The 17504-nt window shown below is 54.6% G+C and overlaps 1 protein-coding gene across 1 annotated transcript in view; it reads left to right on the plus strand.

Annotated features, from left to right (window-relative positions):
- Positions 1 to 17504, plus strand: part of CSMD2 (CUB and Sushi multiple domains 2) — a 245256-nt gene that overhangs the window by 209873 nt on the left and 17879 nt on the right. The window contains exons 52-58 of the mRNA XM_051794414.1: positions 440 to 634; positions 2299 to 2472; positions 3004 to 3177; positions 6563 to 6736; positions 7826 to 8014; positions 9527 to 9700; positions 12263 to 12445. Coding sequence (XP_051650374.1) covers positions 440 to 634; positions 2299 to 2472; positions 3004 to 3177; positions 6563 to 6736; positions 7826 to 8014; positions 9527 to 9700; positions 12263 to 12445 — 1263 coding nt within the window. The remainder of the gene's footprint in view (positions 1 to 439; positions 635 to 2298; positions 2473 to 3003; positions 3178 to 6562; positions 6737 to 7825; positions 8015 to 9526; positions 9701 to 12262; positions 12446 to 17504) is intronic.

The raw sequence follows: 17504 nt of genomic DNA on the forward strand, positions 1-17504 counted from the left end.
GAGTCACCCCCTGTGCCCCAGAGGATCAGCCAAACCCTCCTGGAGCTCTGGCAGCCTTGGGGCTGTGCCCACTGCCCTGGGGAGCCTGGGCAGTGCCCAACCAGCCTCTGGGGGAAGAACCTTTGCCTGAGATCCAACCTGAGCCTGCCCTGACACAGCTCCAGCCGTTCCCTGGCTGCTGTCCCTGCTCCCCCAGAGCAAAGCTCAGTCCCTGCCCCTCCTCTGCCCCTGCCCAGGCAGTTGGAACTGCACTGAGGTCTCCCCTCAGTCTCCTCTTCCCCAGCTGAACACACCAAGTGCCCTCAGTGTCCTCCCACGGCTTCAAACCAAGTCCCTTCCCATCCTCGTTGCCTCCTTTGGACACTGTAACAATCAAACACCCCAATAACACCTTTTCCTGTCCCCTTTTCCCCCCTGGCCCTGCCCCCCCCGTGTCCAGCCGTGGCCTGTCCCGACATCGGCAGCATCGCGGTGGAGCACGGCCGCTGGAGGCTCACCTACGAGATCCAGTACCACTACAGCGCCCAGCTCATGCTCATCTGCGACCCTGGCTACTACTACACGGGCCAGAGGGTCATCAGGTGCCAGGCCAACGGCAAGTGGAGCATAGGGGAGCCCATGCCCACCTGTAAAAGTAAGAGCACTCGGGGCAGGGCGGTCTCGCAGGGGGTGGGGGGCCTTTGCTTTCCCTTTGGTGGGTGCAGCCACCCCACAGCCCTGGCTGCTCTTGGCAGCACCTGAGGTGGAGGCACCAGAACTCTCTGCTAGAAGAGGGTTTGGATGCAGGGAGAGGTCACGTCCTGATGTGGTTCTTGGTTTGATCTGAGCAGCTCTGGGTGAGCTCAAGCGCTCTGAGCTGTCGGGTCCCAGCAGCTTTGCTGTCACCGCTGCCAGATGCTCTGAAGTTTGCTTTTAAGAAGGGAAAAATAAAACCTGCTGGTGTAAAACCTCCCCTCTTCCCTCTCCATGCAAACAGCAGGTTTACAAGGGTAGCAGTGTCACCCGTAAATCAAAACCACTCTGGGCAAACAAGCAGCTCTCAGTTGTTCTGCCACGACTGCTGTGCTTTGGATCTTCCCTCTTGTCAAAGGTGGAGGTTTTTTCCCTCTCTAAGTGCAGACAGAGACAGAAGAACCTCTCCTTCCCTCCTGCCTGCCTTTGTTTGTGGAGATGTGACTGCGGGGTGGGTGACAGATGTACTTTTCCCCCCTGCCAGCTCTTCCGCCAGATCCGGGAGCAGGAGCCTGACCTCCTTTTATTCCCTCAGCCTTATTGCCACCTAAACTCAAATGACAGGATCTTGGCAGAGCACCGAGGTCACGAGCACCCAGCGTGAGTCCCTTGGCTGAGGGCAGGAGCTCCGGAGGGTTTGCAGATCTTTGAGGCAGAGAAAATAAAGATTAAAAAAGGAGGAGCTGAAGTGTGTGGCTGGGAGCTGTGGCTGCAGGGCTCCAGCTGCTGCAAACCCACCTGGGTGTCCTCTGGGGGTCTCATCTTCAGGTGCCAGCTCTGTCCTGGAGGTCACAGGGTGAGGGAAAAGCTGGGTGTCACTTCTCATTGGAAATTTTGTGCCATTTCAAGGGCTTGGGAGAATTGGGATTGTTCAGCCTGGACAAGAGAAAGCTTTGGGGTGACCTGCTTGTGACCTTCCAGTGCCTGAGGGGAGCTGAGAGGAAGGATGGAGGGAGACTATTTACAAGGGCCTGGAGGGACAGGACAAGGGGGAATGGCTTTAAGCTGGAAAAGGGGAGATTTGGGTGGGATATTGGGAAGGAATCCTTCCCTGGGAGGGTGGGGAGGCCCTGGCACAGCTTGCCCAGAGAAGCTGCCCCATCCCTGGAAGTGTCCCAGGCCAGCTTGGAGCAACCTGGGCTAGTGGAAGGTGTCCCTGCCCGTGGCAGGGGGTGGAACAGGATGAACTTTAAGGTCCCTTCCCACCCAAACCATTCTGGGATCGTGTGATGTTGTGGAATTCCTACAAGTCAAGTTTCCCACTGCACCTGACAATGGGTTAATGGCAGAAACATTCCTGTGTGAGAAACTTTCCGTGTGAAAAGCTCCTTTAGTTTCTTCCTGGCCTGTCTTTAGCACTCCCCTCGTGTCCTGAACATAAATATTAACGGCACTTGTATTTGTCACATTGTCTGACACGGCTCTGAATTGTTATTATCCTTGTAACTACTTAATAATCTTTCCCACTCATTCCTTGCTCCAGTAAGGAGTGACTGAGGGAGGTTCTTCCCAAACCAGCTGCTCCCAGCCTGGTTTTGCTGACGGTGCTTTTGGGGTCTGTCCTAGTTATCTCCTGCGGGGACCTGCCGACGCCTCCCAACGGGAACAAGATCGGGACCCTGACCAGCTACGGGGCCACAGCCATCTTCTCCTGCAACACTGGCTACACCCTGGTGGGCTCCCGGGTCAGGGAGTGCATGGCCAACGGGCTCTGGAGCGGGGCAGAGGTCAGATGTCTGGGTAGGTGTGGGGTTTGTTGGGAAAGAGCCCCGGTGGCAGCGTCCACGGTGTGTTAGAAAGAGTCCTGATGGTGTTTTGGGAGGGAACTGGGGGGTTTTTTCTACTTACTGCAAGCAAGGACTCAGGGCAGGGTGAGGTTGGATGTTAGAAAATGGTTCTTCCCCCAGAGGGTGGTTGGGCACTGCCCAGGCTCCCCAGGGCAGTGGGCACAGCCCCAAGGCTGCCAGAGCTCCAGGAGGGTTTGGATGATCCTCTCAAGGACAGGGTGGGATTGTTGGGGTGTCTGTGCAGGGCCAGCTGTGGCTGCCCCATCCCTGGGAGTGTCCAAGGCCAGCCTGGAGCAACCTGGGCTAGTGGGGGGTGTCCCTGGGTTGAAACGAGATGATCTTTAAGGTCCCTCCCAAGCCCAACCATTCTGGGATTCTCCAATTCCCCAGAGAGGTTCGGGGATGGGCGATGCCCTCCGGGGGCATCCGCGGTGATTCCCGTGGTGATTCCCGGTAATTCCCAGTGACTGTCCTTCCCCCCCAGCCGGGCACTGTGGCGTCCCCAGCCCCATTGTGAACGGGCAGATCAACGGGGAGAACTACAACTACCGGGGCAGCGTGGTGTACCAGTGCAGCCCCGGGTTCCGCCTCATCGGCATGTCCGTGCGCATCTGCCAGCAGGACCACCGCTGGTCTGGCAAGACCCCTGTCTGTGTGCGTAAGTATGTGGGCACCTCGGCACCTCCCTCCGGCCCTGGGGGCGGCCAGAGGGCAGGAGGAGGGGTGGGGGCCACCCCCAGACACCCCCTGGGTACCCCCAAACTCCTGTACCCCCCCAGAGACCCCCCAGAGCCCTCCCCACCCCAACAGGCAGTTGCTGGAGGAACAGTCGTCCTGGCACGTGCAGTGCTGGGGGGAAGGAGGCACAGGGTGGGTTAAGGGCACCACCAGTAACCCCCAGGCACCCCCAAACACTCTAGAGACCCCCAAACCCCTGCACAACCCCCAGAGACCCCGCCAGGCACCCCCAGACCCCCCTGCACCCCTCAGAGATCCCCAGACCTCCCCTGCCGACAGAGGCAGTTGCTGGAGGAACAGTCGTCCTGGCACGTGCAGTGCTGGTGGGGGGAACCCAGGGGGGTTAAGGGCACCCCCAGAGACCCCAGGGCTCACACAGGGGGCTGGGGGGGTTGCTGTGCACACACACACACACCCCAAGGGTGCTGACCCTCGGAGAGAGGGGCGGGGGGTGTCGGGATCTGCTGCTTTTGTGCTTCCGTCTGCTTTGAAAATCCCACTGTGGGCCCAGATGTGTCCTGGCTGAGCCCAGGTGAAGGGAGAGACCCTGTTTTTGGGTTTCTGTTTGGCACAACCCTGCCAACCCTCCTGGAGACCCGCCCTCCGTGCTCCACTGCCACTCTCACTCCTCTGCTCCACACCCACAGGTCACCTTGGACAACCCACTCGTTTATCTTTCCAGGAACTAAGCTAATTAACCAAGTCTCTGGAGCTCTAAGGTGTTAATAAGTTTAAGCATCCCCTTATCAATGGGCAGTGCAATCCATGTGTTTCATATCCCGGTTCTCCAGGTGTTTGTTCCAATCCCTCCTGTCTGGTTTGGAGCTTTGTGTGCTGAGGCACAGCAATAGCAAGATGTGAAGTAAGGAATGACCTGTCTGTGAATATGCAGATTCCAGCCTGAAAACAAACAAACAAACAAAAGGATTAAGTTGTCAAGGTTAGCAGTGGCTCCAAAATTTGGGGGATATCTGAGGTTCTGGAGCCACCTCTGCTGTGAAGAAAGGCTTGGGAGAATTGGGATTGTTCAACCTGGAGAAGAGAAGGCTTTGAGGAGACCTAATTGTGGCCTTGCAGTGCCTGAAAGGGCTGAAGAGAAACGTGAAGAGAGAGACTGTTTACAAGAGCATTTAGTGACAGGACAAAGGGAATGGCTTCCCACTGCCAGAAGGCAGGGATAAATGGAATATTGGGAAGAAACTGTTCCCTGTGAGGGTTGTGAGGCCCTGGCACAGGTTGCCCAGAGAAGCTGTGGCTGCCCCATCCCTGGAAGTGCCCAAGACCAGCTTGGAGCAACCTGGGCTAGTGGAAGGTGTTGGAATGAGATGAGTTTCAATGTCCCTTCCAACCCAGGCCATCCCATGACTCGGAGCTGTCACACAGCGTTAGGCCTCGTGGATAACAGGAATTTCAGGCTGTTAAGCAGAGCTCTGGTGGGCTCTGGAAGGAGCTTTATTGGTGTGACACAGCTCAGGGCACGCTGTGTGTGAGCAAACTCTCATCTCCCACTGCCCTGGTGTGTTCTCTTCAAACCTGCTGCAGTTGCCTCCTCTGTGGGAATGGCTCTCTTTGATCCAGGCAACTGTGGGAAGCCTTTTTTTTTATTATTTTTTTCCCCAGGACAGAATCCCTCACCTGTTTCAAAACACATATAACCATGTTCAGAAGCACCTCAGAGCACCTGACACCTGCAGCACTGCAGGTCTCTCTGCCTTCACATTTTCCAGCCCTGTCCTGCCATCAGCTTGCATAAGGAATAAATTGCCATCCCTGTGGTACAGTCCAGCCTTGGCAGCCAAATGTGTTATGGATCTTTTGTGGGGATTTCATCTTCCCCTCAAGCTTCTCCTGGCACTGGCAGCTGCACAGCAAAGCTGTACTGATGGGCCATTACCCCTTTTCAGCATGACAATAATCAATATGGCTTTGTCCTCAGCTGTCACAGGGTGTCACATCCCTTAAGCAGCCAAAAAACTCTTTATGGTTTATCCTGACTTTTCTTTTGTGCAGTGGAACTTGCTGCTGGGCTGGAATCAGGGGCTGTGTCCTCCCTGTGTCACCTGCCTCTGTGCCAGCACAGTGGTCCAGGCACTTTCCAAAAGCACTTGGAATTTTGGAATCTGCTGTGCTTCCTGCTGCTCCAGCCTTTGCCTCTCCCCTTCCCTGGCTGTTGCCAGAGCAGCTCAGACAGGACCCTGCACCCTTCCACCTCAAACCAACAGCAGCCCCAGGAAGAAGAACTACACAAACCCCCACATTTCAGGGCTTTGGAAATTGAGGTTTTCCCCCAAAGTTTCTCCCACTTCGAGCAGGCAGATTTAACCTTTCCAGGCCATATGCTAGAAAACTGATTTTTCTCATATTTTCCCCTCTCTTTTAACTCTCCCTCCAGGTGTAACTTTTTACTGCAGTGAGCAGAAACCTGACTGGCAGCAGAGAGAGGGGGGAGCAGCAGGTTTTGTGATGGTGTATGATGCCCAGAGTGATGGGAGGCAGTAGATGAAGAGCAGGAGCTGGGATTTTTGAAGAGGAGCTCTGGGGATTTATGGTGTCAGTCAGTAGGGTACTGGCACTCAGTGCTCAGAGAGTGATGCAGAGAATCCCTCCTGCCAGTCAAATGAACAAAGACCCTGTGCTCTCCACTTGAGTCACTATTTCAGCAGAGCTGGGCCCAAACCTTTGAAGGCAGTGCAGGTTTCAGGATTGATGGGGGTGGGTTTTTTTTATGCTCTCTGACCTCGAGGACTTTTTCCAACATGTGATAAACAAAATCTCGAGTTCCTCTAAGTTTTTGAATCGGAGTTTATTATCTGGTAAAAGCAAGCACAGCCGGCTGGGTGACAGAAATGGGGACAGGTTTCCCAAATCTGCACACACACTACAGTGTACATTTGACATTTATCTTAGCTACTTCATGCATATTAATTATCTCATATACATAGACATTTTACAGTTTTTTGCTAAGTATTTAATATAGGGGTTTTCTTACAGCTGAAGCTAAATGGTTATCTCTACAACTGGTCACAATTCATGCATTCTTGGACAAATAGATTTAAAGTTCTACCATATTTTATTCTTGGGATAGTAGGGAGGTTTCAGGGCCCCTTGGCCTTGTAAGGGTCTGTTTTATTTCTTTATGGGGGTGTAATTAAGTTTTGCAATCCGTTAGTTTTGTTTGGATGTCACCACCCGTTTGTTTCACGAATCACAATTATTCATCACAAACGGATGATCTGCCTTCTTCCAGGGGAGAAAAAAAAATAAAATAAAAAAATATAGGTAATATCTCCACTTTCTGCTTGTAGCCATCACCTGTGGGCACCCTGGCAACCCTGCCAACGGCCTGACCCAGGGCACTCAGTTCAACCTCAACGACGTGGCCAAGTTCGTGTGCAACCCCGGCTTCCGCCTGGAAGGGGCATCCCAATCCCAGTGCCTGGCCAACGGCCAGTGGAGCAGCACCCTGCCCTCCTGCCGTGGTGAGTGCTCCAGGAGAACTGGGGAGGGCAGGGCTGGGCCTTCCTCCCTGGCTTCTCTGAGTTCCTAAACCCCAGAAATTCCTGGTGGTTCCTCGGGAGCGTCCGAGCGGCGCCTGAGCTCCGAGGGCCGGGGGGAACCTCATGGAACAAAGCTGGTTTTACCCCGGGGCTTTTCTCTGACCCTGCATCCTCCAAGGCTTTGAGGGGTGGGTGGCACACCAGGAAATCCCAGCTCAGCCCTGGTGACCCCAGAGCAGTTTTACTCCAACCCCCCAGTTTTGTGCAGAGCCCTTTTTCCTTCTGGGCTGCCCAACTTCCCCTGGGATCAGCACTGAGGTTCACTTATCAAATTCCCTCCCCTCCCTGCACTCCCTCCCTCTGTACTCCCTGAATCCAGTATCTCTGTCGATGCTGTTGCTGTGTTGGTCAAAGAATTGGTTATTCCCAACTGGAGAATGTATATCCCAGTTTGGGATCACTTATTCCTAATTGGGTACTGTACATCCCAGTTTGGGATCACTTACTCTTAATTGGAGAATGTATGTCCCAGTTTGGGATCACTTATTCCTAATTGGAGAATATATGTCCCATTTTGGGATCACCTATTCCTAATTGGGTAATGCACATCCCAGTTTGGGATCATTTATTCCTAATTGGGTAATGCACATCCCAGTTTGGGATCACTTAGTCCTAATTGGAGAATGTATGTCCCAGTTTGGGATCACTTATTCCTAATTGGGTAATGCACATCCCAGTTTAGGATCATTTATTCCCAACTGGATAATGTGTGTCCCCATTTGGGACCAGAGATCCAGGCTCTGCTGCTGAGCCTTGCATGGCCAGATGAGCCCCTGCAGCATTGCCTTGACTCTCTTTTTCCTTGAAATAATCATCTTTTTTTTTCCTATTTCCACCCTAAAGAATCTCAAAACAAAACAAAAGACCAGGAGGGGAAAAAAAAACCCCTTTAACTCGCTGCATGTGTGATTTGCAGTTTTCCCCCCATCTCCCTGCTCTTTCCTGGAGAACCCTCTGCTCTGTCACCCCCTTTGGTTTGTGCTATGATGGTTTTTTGTTGTTTGTTTGCAGTTGTAAACTGTACTGACCCCGGGCACCTGGAAAACAGCGTCCGGCAAGTGCAGCCCAGCGGGCCCCACAGATTCAGCTTTGGAACAACTGTGTCCTATCAGTGCAGCCATGGATATTACCTGTTGGGGACACACGTCCTCACCTGTCAGGGGGATGGCACTTGGGACCGTGCCCTCCCACAGTGTCTTTGTAAGTGCTCCAGAACGATCCAGAACAATCCCACCCACCCCGGGGCTGCAGCCCGGGGAGTTCCTTCTTGCTCAGCTCAGTGTCAAAACTTTGGGAATCCATGGGAATCCTTCTGTCAGTAGGCTCCAGGTCCTGCCCATGGAGGGGAAGGTGGTGGTGTGAGGAGAGAGATCCCCTTGGAGGTGGGTTCCATCTGCAGGGGAAGGCAGAGCCCGGTGGGTGTTCCTGGTTCTGAGCAGCTCCAGCCAAAACAGGGCAGGGGGAGAAGGGCAAAAGCACCTCTGGAGCAAAAACCTGCCTGGGAAGGAACCTGCAGCTCACCTGGGTGGGGACACACCCCTGAGTGACACCCCTGAGTGAGGTGACACCCCTCAGGTGACACCTGAGTGGGGTCACACTCCCACTCATCCCCAGGGCTTTCGGGGAGGGAGATGACACCGAAGGAAATACAGAATGAATTCCTTCTGCTGCAGAGCAGGTGCTGAAGAGCATTTGCTTCCTCACCCTTGCTCTGGTTTTATCCCCTTTTTTTTTTTTTCCCCTGGGATCCTGGCCCTTTCTGCCACCAGGGTTGGGACTGGGAGGTTCTGGGTGATGGTTTGGCTTTGTGGAAAGGCACAGAATCCTCCCAGTGGTCTCGTGGAACACCCAGGCCAGGAGGTCTCCGTGGACTGTGGGAGGATGTCAGTGGTGATGTCCCCATGTCCCCTTTCCTACACTGGGAGAAATCAGGATCCAAACTGTATCCTAGTTGCCCAGTGAGCTGGTGGTGCAGGCAGGACCCACCCCCCCAGCACAGCCAGTTTGTCCCTTTGGACACAAAACCAGCTGCAGTCCCATTCCCTGGATAAGGAATGGCCATGGAGCTCCTGGAGTCTGAACTGGCTGAAGCTGTTCCAAAGCCATGGCTGATCCTTTTTTTTTCCCCCTGTATTATCCCTCCACACCCAGCCATGCAAAGGAGTTTTGGGCACATTTTCCTTTCCTCCTGTGAGCAGCATGTCCCGTCCTCACCCTGCAGACCCTGCACAGGCCCTGGGGAATTCAGAAGTGACATCCCCCCTGGTACCACAGCTGGGGGGGCTCCAAGGGGGGATTTACCTGTTAAAAACCTGGAGCCTGATATCCCTCAGCCCCCAGCCTGCCAGCTGAGTGCCAGGGATCTCCTGCCTTAAAATGCTGAGCGTGGCTTGGAGGATTTGTGGGCGCTCTCAAAGCTTTGGAAGCTCGGGTTGGTTTTACAACCGAACATGTGGGTTTGTGGGGTTAAAAAAAAACCCAGAGATTTTTGCATGTCTTTGTTTTCTGCGCATTGAGCTTTTCTCTGAGGGCACTGAGGCCCTGGCACAGGTGGCCCAGAGAAGCTGGGAGTGTCCCAGGCCAGGTTGGAGCAGCCTGGCCCGATGGAAGGTGTCCCTGCCCGCGGCGGGGGTTGGAGTGAGCTGGTCCTTGAGGTGCCTCCCAACCCACCCCACGCTGTGGGGCTGAAGCTGTGGCCTGTGTCTCCTGCAGTGGTGTCCTGTGGCCACCCCGGGTCCCCTCCCCACGCCCAGCTCTCGGGGGACAAGCACACCGTGGGCTCCGTGGTCCGGTACAGCTGCCTCGGGAAGCGGACGCTGGTCGGGAATTCCACGCGGATGTGCCAGCTGGACGGGCGCTGGAGCGGGGCCCTGCCCCACTGCTCAGGTCAGGGGCTGGCCAGGGAGGGCGGGGGGCACTCCCAGCACAGAGGAGGGAAGACATTGAGCCAGTGGAGAGGGTCCAAGGGAGGGCAACGAGTTTGGGAAGGGCCTGGGTTTGGAGCCGGGGGAGGACACTGAGGGCACTTGGGGTGTTCAGCTGGGGAAGAGGAGACTGAGGGGAGACCTCAGTGCAGTTCCAACTGCCTGGGCAGGGGCAGAGGAGGGGCAGGGACTGAGCTCTGCTCTGGGGGGACCAGGGACAGCAGCCAGGGAAGGGCTGGAGCTGTGTCAGGGCAGGCTCAGGTTGGATCTCAGGCAAAGGTTCTTCCCCCAGAAGAACTTTGGTTGGGCACTGCCCAGGCTCCCCAGGGCAGTGGGCACAGCCCCAAAGCTGCCAGAGCTCCAGGAGGGTTTGGCTGATCCTCTGGGGCACAGGGGGTGACTTTTGGGGATGGTCCTGTGCAGGGCCAGGGTTGGACTGGATGATCCTTGTGGGTCCCTTCCAATTCTGTGCTTCTGTGATCATCCTCCAGCCCTTTTACCCTGTGAGGGGGCACCTGAGGGGCTCTGAGCTGGAGAAGCCCCCCTGGTACAGAGGGAGGGTGTGGAGGGCTGGAAATCCTCGTGTCTGAGCCACCCAGCCTCCTGCACCTTGATCAGCACTGGCAGGGAGTGAAGCTCTGGGCTGGCAGGAGGAGAAATAAATCCCTGCAGCACATGGCTGGGCTGGGAGGGAGCTGCAGCTGCTGCTCAGGAGTTCTCCCTGCAGAGCCCGGGCAGGAGGAACGTGTGGGATGCAAAACTGGGTCCTTGCACCCTGTCTGCACCATCTGACCCTCTTCCCTGTGCTCTCCAATAAAAGGAGCTCTTTCCAGGACCTGACATCTGCTGTTCCAGCCCCACAGCAGCCCCAGGCCTGCACCAGGCAGGTGGAAGCTGCTACAATGAGTTTCCACATCATCAGCATCTCCACAGAGAGGGGTTTGGCAGCAGAAGTCCTTCCCCACTCCTGGGTGGGAAAGGTCTTGCCCTGAGGACATCCTAATACGCAGAAAAAGTCCCTGGTGGAACAGATTTGGGTCAAGATCCTGGGGGATGCAGTGAGATGTGCTGACACAGGGGGGTCTGGTGGCCTCCAGCAGAGGGAAGGGTGCTGGGTGACTGGGTGGGGTGCTGTGCAAAGCCCTCCCCAAGCCATCCCATCCTTTGTTCCTTGGACAACACACGGGATGTGACATAATGAGCAAAGCACTCGGGACAAGTGTTAATTTTTAATAATGCCACTTAGATTCAGCAGCACCACTTGACCAAGTTTAACCTCTGATTTGGAAGGGGAAGGGAAATTAAGTGGAGTCATCCTGGTGTTCAGCAGCCATGTCTGCAGAGTTCCTGCTCTGGAGCTGCTCAGGAGGGTTTTCTGCTCCAGTTCATGCCTTCTCCCCATGTAGTTCTTCCTCACTCTCTCCTGTCATCTCTGTGGGTGGATTTTTGGGAACACTCAGATTTGTTCTGCCTAGTTCCTACTGACACCTGCTGTGTTTGCTGAATGACTTCTTGGAGGCTGATGGCCCTCAGGGGGGTGCTGGGTGGATGCCCAGGATCCCAGAACCATCATTTGCACCCCAAGGCTTGGAGAAAGGCTCCTCCTTCCCACCAGACTCAGGTGGAGCAGTTAGAGGAGCAGGGAGGAGGCAGAGCAGAGCCCGGGGCTCCTGCCAGAGGCTGGGTGTGGAGGATCCCCACGGTGTGACAGCACTTTTTGCCAGATGAAAGAAAAGACCTGGGCACGAGTCATTATGTGAAAGGAAATGTTGGACCTGGAGCATTCTGCCCCTTCTGTGCCCAGGGAAGTTCATTCCCCACATGATGGATGTGCTCATTATGTTCTGTGTCACACGGAGCAGGGGCTGGACCTGCAGCGAGAGGGCCCAGAACTGGGCACTTCATCACCAGCTGCCACAGGGAAATGGGCTCTCCTGCCCTGGGAGGGGATGTGTTCACACAGATTGGTGGGGGAGCAAGCCAGGAACACGGTGCAGGCAGCAGGGAGGTGGGCATCCCTCCAGCCTGCTCCAGGGCACCCCTGCCAGCTGCTCCCCAATTCCAGCTCCGAGTGCTCCCAGCCTGCAGGAGTGGATGTTTCTCCCCCTCCGTGCTCCAAACCCCACAGCTCCTGTTCTGTGAATACAGTGGGGTGTGCTGGGGGGGCTTGGAGCACACTGGAGTTCTTGCTTGGAGGGAAAGCAACCCCGGAATCACGGAATGTGACCCCCAGGGCTCATGGAGTCCAGCTGCAGGCCCTGCACAGGACTGTCCCCAGGAGTCACAGAGTGCCTCAGAGTGTCCACATGATTGATGCTGGAGCAGCTGCCACCAGAAGCAGCTGCAGCTGGTGGAAGCTCCATCCTGGCATTCAGGAGTCATGGCCATGGTTTGCAACAAGCTTCAAACCAGGAGTGTGTGTGGGGGGGTTCCATCTGGAATTCCTGCAGCCAGTCAGAGTTAAATTCCCCTCGGAGGGGGGAAGAAGGTCCAAACTCATCACAGGCTTGCTCTCTCCGTGCAGGGGGCAGCCAGGGCGTGTGTGGTGACCCGGGGATCCCCTCCCATGGCATCGGGCTGGGGGACACCTTCGACGTGGGCAGCGTGGTGCGGTTCAGCTGCGAGCCCGGCTACGCCCTGCGCGGCTCCTCCGACAGGACCTGCCAGGCCAACGGCTCCTGGAGCGGCACCCAGCCCGAGTGTGAAGGTACTGGCACCTCCCCAGCCCCCTGGCTGTCCCCAGAATCACCCCAGAATCACCCCAGCATCACCCCAGAATCACCCCAGAATCACCCCAGCATCACCCCAGCCCGGCCCCTCTGCCAGCGGCCGTTTGGTGCTGGAACAGTGTGGAACAGTGTGCCCAGGGGGACAAGAGGGCTGATGGATCCTGGCCTGGCTCAGGAACAGGGTGGCCAACAGGTCCAGGGAAGTGATTCTGCCCCTGCACTCAGCACTGGTGAGGCCACCCCTGGAGTGCTGTGTCCAGTTCTGGGCCCTCAGCTCAGGAAGGACATGGAGGGGCTGGAGCAGGTCCAGAGAAGGGCAACGAGGCTGGGGAAGGGACTGGAGCACAAGTGCTGTGAGGAGAGGCTGAGGGAGCTGGGGGGGCTCAGCCTGGAGAGGAGGAGGCTCAGGGGAGACCTCCTCACTCTCTGCAACTCCCTGACAGGAGGGGGGAGCCAGGGGGGGTTGGTCTCTTTTCCCAGGCAACCATCAGCAAGACAAGAGGGCTGGGTCTTCAGCTGTGCCAGGGGAGGGTTAGGTTGGAGATCAGGAAGAATTTCTTTGCAGAGAGGGTGCTCAGCCATTGGAATGGGCTGCCCAGGGAAGGGGTGGATTCTCCATCCCTGGAGGTTTTTAAGATGGGACTGGATGTGGCATCAGTGCCATGGGCTGGGAACCACAGCAGGGTTGGATCAAGGGTTGGACTTGATGATCTCGGAGGTCCCTTCCAACCCAGCTGATTCTGGGATTCTGTGAAATCAGAGAGAGAGGATTCTCTTGCTTGTCACCTCCTCCAAACACTGAGGAGGAAATATGTGCCCAGGAGCCTCCTCCTCCTGGGTTCTCCTCCTCCTCCTCCCAGCCATCCGTGGGTCACACCCCACAGGAGGGGTTTTGGAGCATCACTTCTCTGCAGCCCCAGCTGGGTTCTGCTCCAGCAGAAGGGGTTTGGGATACTCAGGTCAGTGCCAACATCTGGGTGGAGGTGTAGGGCAGGAAGAGCCTTTGGGATCTGGTCCTTATTTCCTGCCATCCCCCCCCCCAGACCATTGTTCAGGAATCACTGGGGTCCCCTGATCCTCCTGATCAGAAACAGCCTTTTTTTGGTGTCAGAACTCTGGGTGCCACTAATTCCTTGTTGCCTTGTGGGGGAAATTCAGCAGAATGAGAAACACCAGCAGATTCCACCCTCCCTCAGAGCTGGAACTGGCACAAGCAAGAGTCATTTCCATTAAGCAGAAATGCAAAATGCAAATTATAATCCAGTAAGCACATTTTTTGTGTTTGAAAGCCCCAAACCCCCTGATTTTTCCATTTGAAGGAATCAAGTAAGACCCTATAATCCAATAAATAATCCCCTCACTGGATTCTCTGGGCTCTGCTGCTCCCTGCTACTGTTTTAGACAAGTGTTTAAAAACCAGCTGGGGTAAGAACAAAAGCCAAAAATGAGGCAGGAGACCAAGTGCAAGGAGACCTGGGCAAGTGCTTCTCTCCAGCTGTTTCAAAAGCCAAAAGCTTAGAGAGAGTTTGTAAATGAATTGGAAATTTATTCCAAATTGATGGTGCTCTTGATTGAAAAGACACTGAATCATGTTATTAATACACTCAGATCTCGGGAGGTTCTTTTTTCCCCTCTCTGTTTTTTTCCATCAGTGGGAAGGCTCTGTTCATTAATCTCAGGATAAATAACCCATCAGGTTCCAGAGGCACCAAAATCCAGATCCCTGGCAGATTTTTTTTCCCATACTTTATGAATAATAATAACATTATGCCTCTAATGTAGTCACTTAATGTTAAGTGCTGACTGGCCAGTGTAGGAGAGTGATGCCCAGGGATGAGCTGGTCCCTGTCATTTGTATTCACCACGAGTCCCAAGTTCTCTGGCTGCACTTTGAGTGGTGTGTTCAGCCCTCTGGAACAGGTATTTATAGGAGAGGGAGAGGGGAGTTGACTTTGGGGTGAATTCCTGGCAGTTGGAGGGGAAGGCTGAGTGCCCAGGGGGGTCCTTGGGAGGAATGGGCACCTCGGTGGTGCATTAACCAGGACTCAGCTGTGGGTTTGCTGCTCCCAGCTCCCAAAATGGAGCAAAATCAAGGCTGATGGTGCTTCACACGTCACCAGGGAGCTCATGGAAGTTGCTGCCCAGATCAGCTGCTGGGTGGGCACAGAGGGGCTCAGCCCGAGGAGCAGGAGATGGGGACCCACAGCACAGGGACGTGGAAGTGCCTGTGGACACAGTGCAAATCCAACAGCAGGAATAGGAGGGAAGGAGAGAAAAGCCCTTATCTGCATTTCAGAGAGGGTAAGATGCTCTAACAGGTTCAGTTCCAAAGGATCTGCCTGACTTAGGGGTCAGGGAGCTGATGTTGCACCATCGTGTCCTCCTGCACCGGGACCAGTCCAGGGGGTGTGGGGTCACCTTGGAACTCCTCAGCTCTGGATCTCATACCTTTTACCCACTAAAACATCTTCTAAGGGAACCAAGGGAACAGGGAGGCAGGAAGAAGTCCCAGCTGCTTTTCCCAGAATGGACAAATGGTTTGGAGTGAACTGAGATGAGTTGCAGGGGCTCTGCCTGAGCCTCCTGCTTCACTCGGGTTTGTGGAGCTCTGCTTTTGTTGTGCTCAGTAAGAGCAGCTTTCCAAAATGGCAGATTTCAGGCCTCATTTAGCTTTAATTTCCAGCAAATTTTAAAGTGTAAATGTAATTTTAGATGTTTGGGGCTTTTTTTTCCTCCTTTCTCCTCCTTCCTGATGCCCTGTCTGTGTTCGCCGAGGAGCGATGCGGGAAGGGGCTCACAGTTGTACTCTACACTCCCTCCCCCTCTTAAAAGCTGAGCAGAATATTTGCTTTTATAGTGTTTGTTGTTTCTCCGAGGGAATTAAAGCTGCATCCAAAATGAGTCAGGGCTCTGGCTGCTCTTTGGCAGTTTCAGTAGAGAGAAATGATTTATTTTAAGCGATAACAGTGGGAAAAGGAGCAGAGTTTTGTCTGCTGCTCATTTGACTGCTGAGGACATGGGAGGTGGCAGGGCTGGGATTCGGGTCTAGACTGTTTTATTCTTCCTCTCTCTGCATAGTTGGGTGGGTTATGGGTTACTGGTTAAATTAAACAGCCTGGAAATTACCAGCCCTGAAGGAAAGGCTTTGAGACTCCACAAGCCCTGAGCTGTCCCTTCTTCCAGCAGGAGGTCCTGCTGATGTGTCAGACATCATTAGGAGAGTGTTTGGGATGGGAGCAGAGCCTGAAAGAAGAACTGGGGGTTATGAGGAGCAGCTCAGAGGAGGGGGGACATGCAAAGGACACAAGCTCACATGTAACCTCAGTGACAGGCACCGCTGGCGCCTCATGCCTGAGAGAGGGGCTGGCTGCTCCTCACACCCCTCTCACTGTGTCCAGGGGGGGGTTTCTGGGCAGAGTGAGGAGAAATTAAATGTTTCATGAGTACCAGCACTTGCTCCTTGCCCTGCTCAGGGTGCTGGGGGGGCAGCTCAGTGGCCTCGTCTGAGCATCGTCTGAACGTGCCCGATCAGGACCCAGAGAAATTCCCTCCTCCCAGCAGCTTCTCGCTGTAAAACTCACAGGAAGCAGCAAAGGAAGGCAAAGGGAAACCTGAAAGCTTTTCAGAAAATGGATGTGTGTGGATTGGAACCCGATTAATTATTGCTGAGCTCTGGAGCACCTCTGAGCTGGGATGTTTTCTGTAGCAGAGGCACTTTGTAAGAGGCAGGAGCTTCCCAGATTCCCCCTGCAGGGATGGGATCGTGGGGATCAGCTCTGGTTGTTGTCAGGGGTCCCACTGTCCCTGTTTGCAGGCCCCCCCCAGTGGCCTCAGAAACCATTTTTTTCGTGTTCCTAATTCATTTTACACCTCCCACTGCAGCCAGAGGGAATTATTTGCCCCCTTACTGCTCTCTTGCATGATTAGATCCTACTGATATTTAAATTGCTGTTTCAGACATTCAATCCTTTCATCCTTATATTTATGACTTCTCTTGTGTCTGGCCCATGCAGGTCCCAGCTGATCCACTCTGCCATTAAACCATTCCCACGAGTCCCCTCCTAATCCCAAAAGTAATAATTTGGGGGTCGTCCGTGTGTGTGTTTTTGGCCACATGAAGAAGTGGAGGAGGGTGGGCAGGAGGGAACTGATGGACGGGCAGGCAGTGAAATGGTAATTCAGAGCTTTTTTCTGAGGTGATGGAATCTGACTTTTATCCCAGCATCTCTGGGAAATGACACTGGAATCTGTAATGAGCTCCACCTCGGGAGCCACGAGGAGTTGTGTGCACACAGCCCAGAGCAGTTATTAGTTTCCTCCTGTCAGACAGATCTGCCTCCAAGCAGCTCCTGTGTTAACAGGCTGTCAGCAAACCAAGCAGCAAGAGGGGAAGGCTCCTCTCCTCGCCTTGGTGGGCTGTGCTTGTTGCATTCCTGCTGGAGTTTGTGCTTCCCCGTGGAGAACAACTGGAAAAACTGGAGTGTGTGGTGCAGGGAGGGCCCAGGATGGGTCACCGTGGGTCCCTGCTCTCACAGAGCTTTTGGGGTGTTGCTGGGGAAGGGGGGCAGCCAGGAGTGTTCTGGGATTTGTGGCTGAAGCCTTTCCTTGATTCCTGTGATTTTCTTTTGGGTGCTGTAATTTCGGAGTCAGTGAGGGGCTGGGGGCAATTACTGCAGGTGCTTATTTTGTCCTGGCAGGGCTCTGTGCTCCACCATCCCCAGGCCTTTTGGTTCCAGGGGTGCTGAGGCACTTCAGACATAAAACTTGGGCACTGACAAGCCTGTAATTGTATTCCCAGGATATTCTCCCTCCTCTGAAGGGATAATTGGCTATGGCTGGGCAGTGAGCAGTGCCACAGTGGGAGGGCAGCAAGCTCCCTTACTGTTCTCCTTCCTCTCAATGCTGCACAGTTGTTGACATCCCAACATTAGGACTTGGCCTCTGATCCTCGTGGGTCCCTTCCAACTCAGGATATTTTAGGATCCCAAAGGCAAAGTGACACACTCAGCTCCAGGCTCCCAAACTCCTGGAATGTGG

The sequence above is a fragment of the Manacus candei genome, unplaced genomic scaffold (assembly GCF_025592945.1).
Source record: "Manacus candei isolate 608988 ecotype Guabito, Panama unplaced genomic scaffold, ASM2559294v1 h1tg000038l, whole genome shotgun sequence".
Taxonomy (NCBI): domain Eukaryota; kingdom Metazoa; phylum Chordata; class Aves; order Passeriformes; family Pipridae; genus Manacus; species Manacus candei.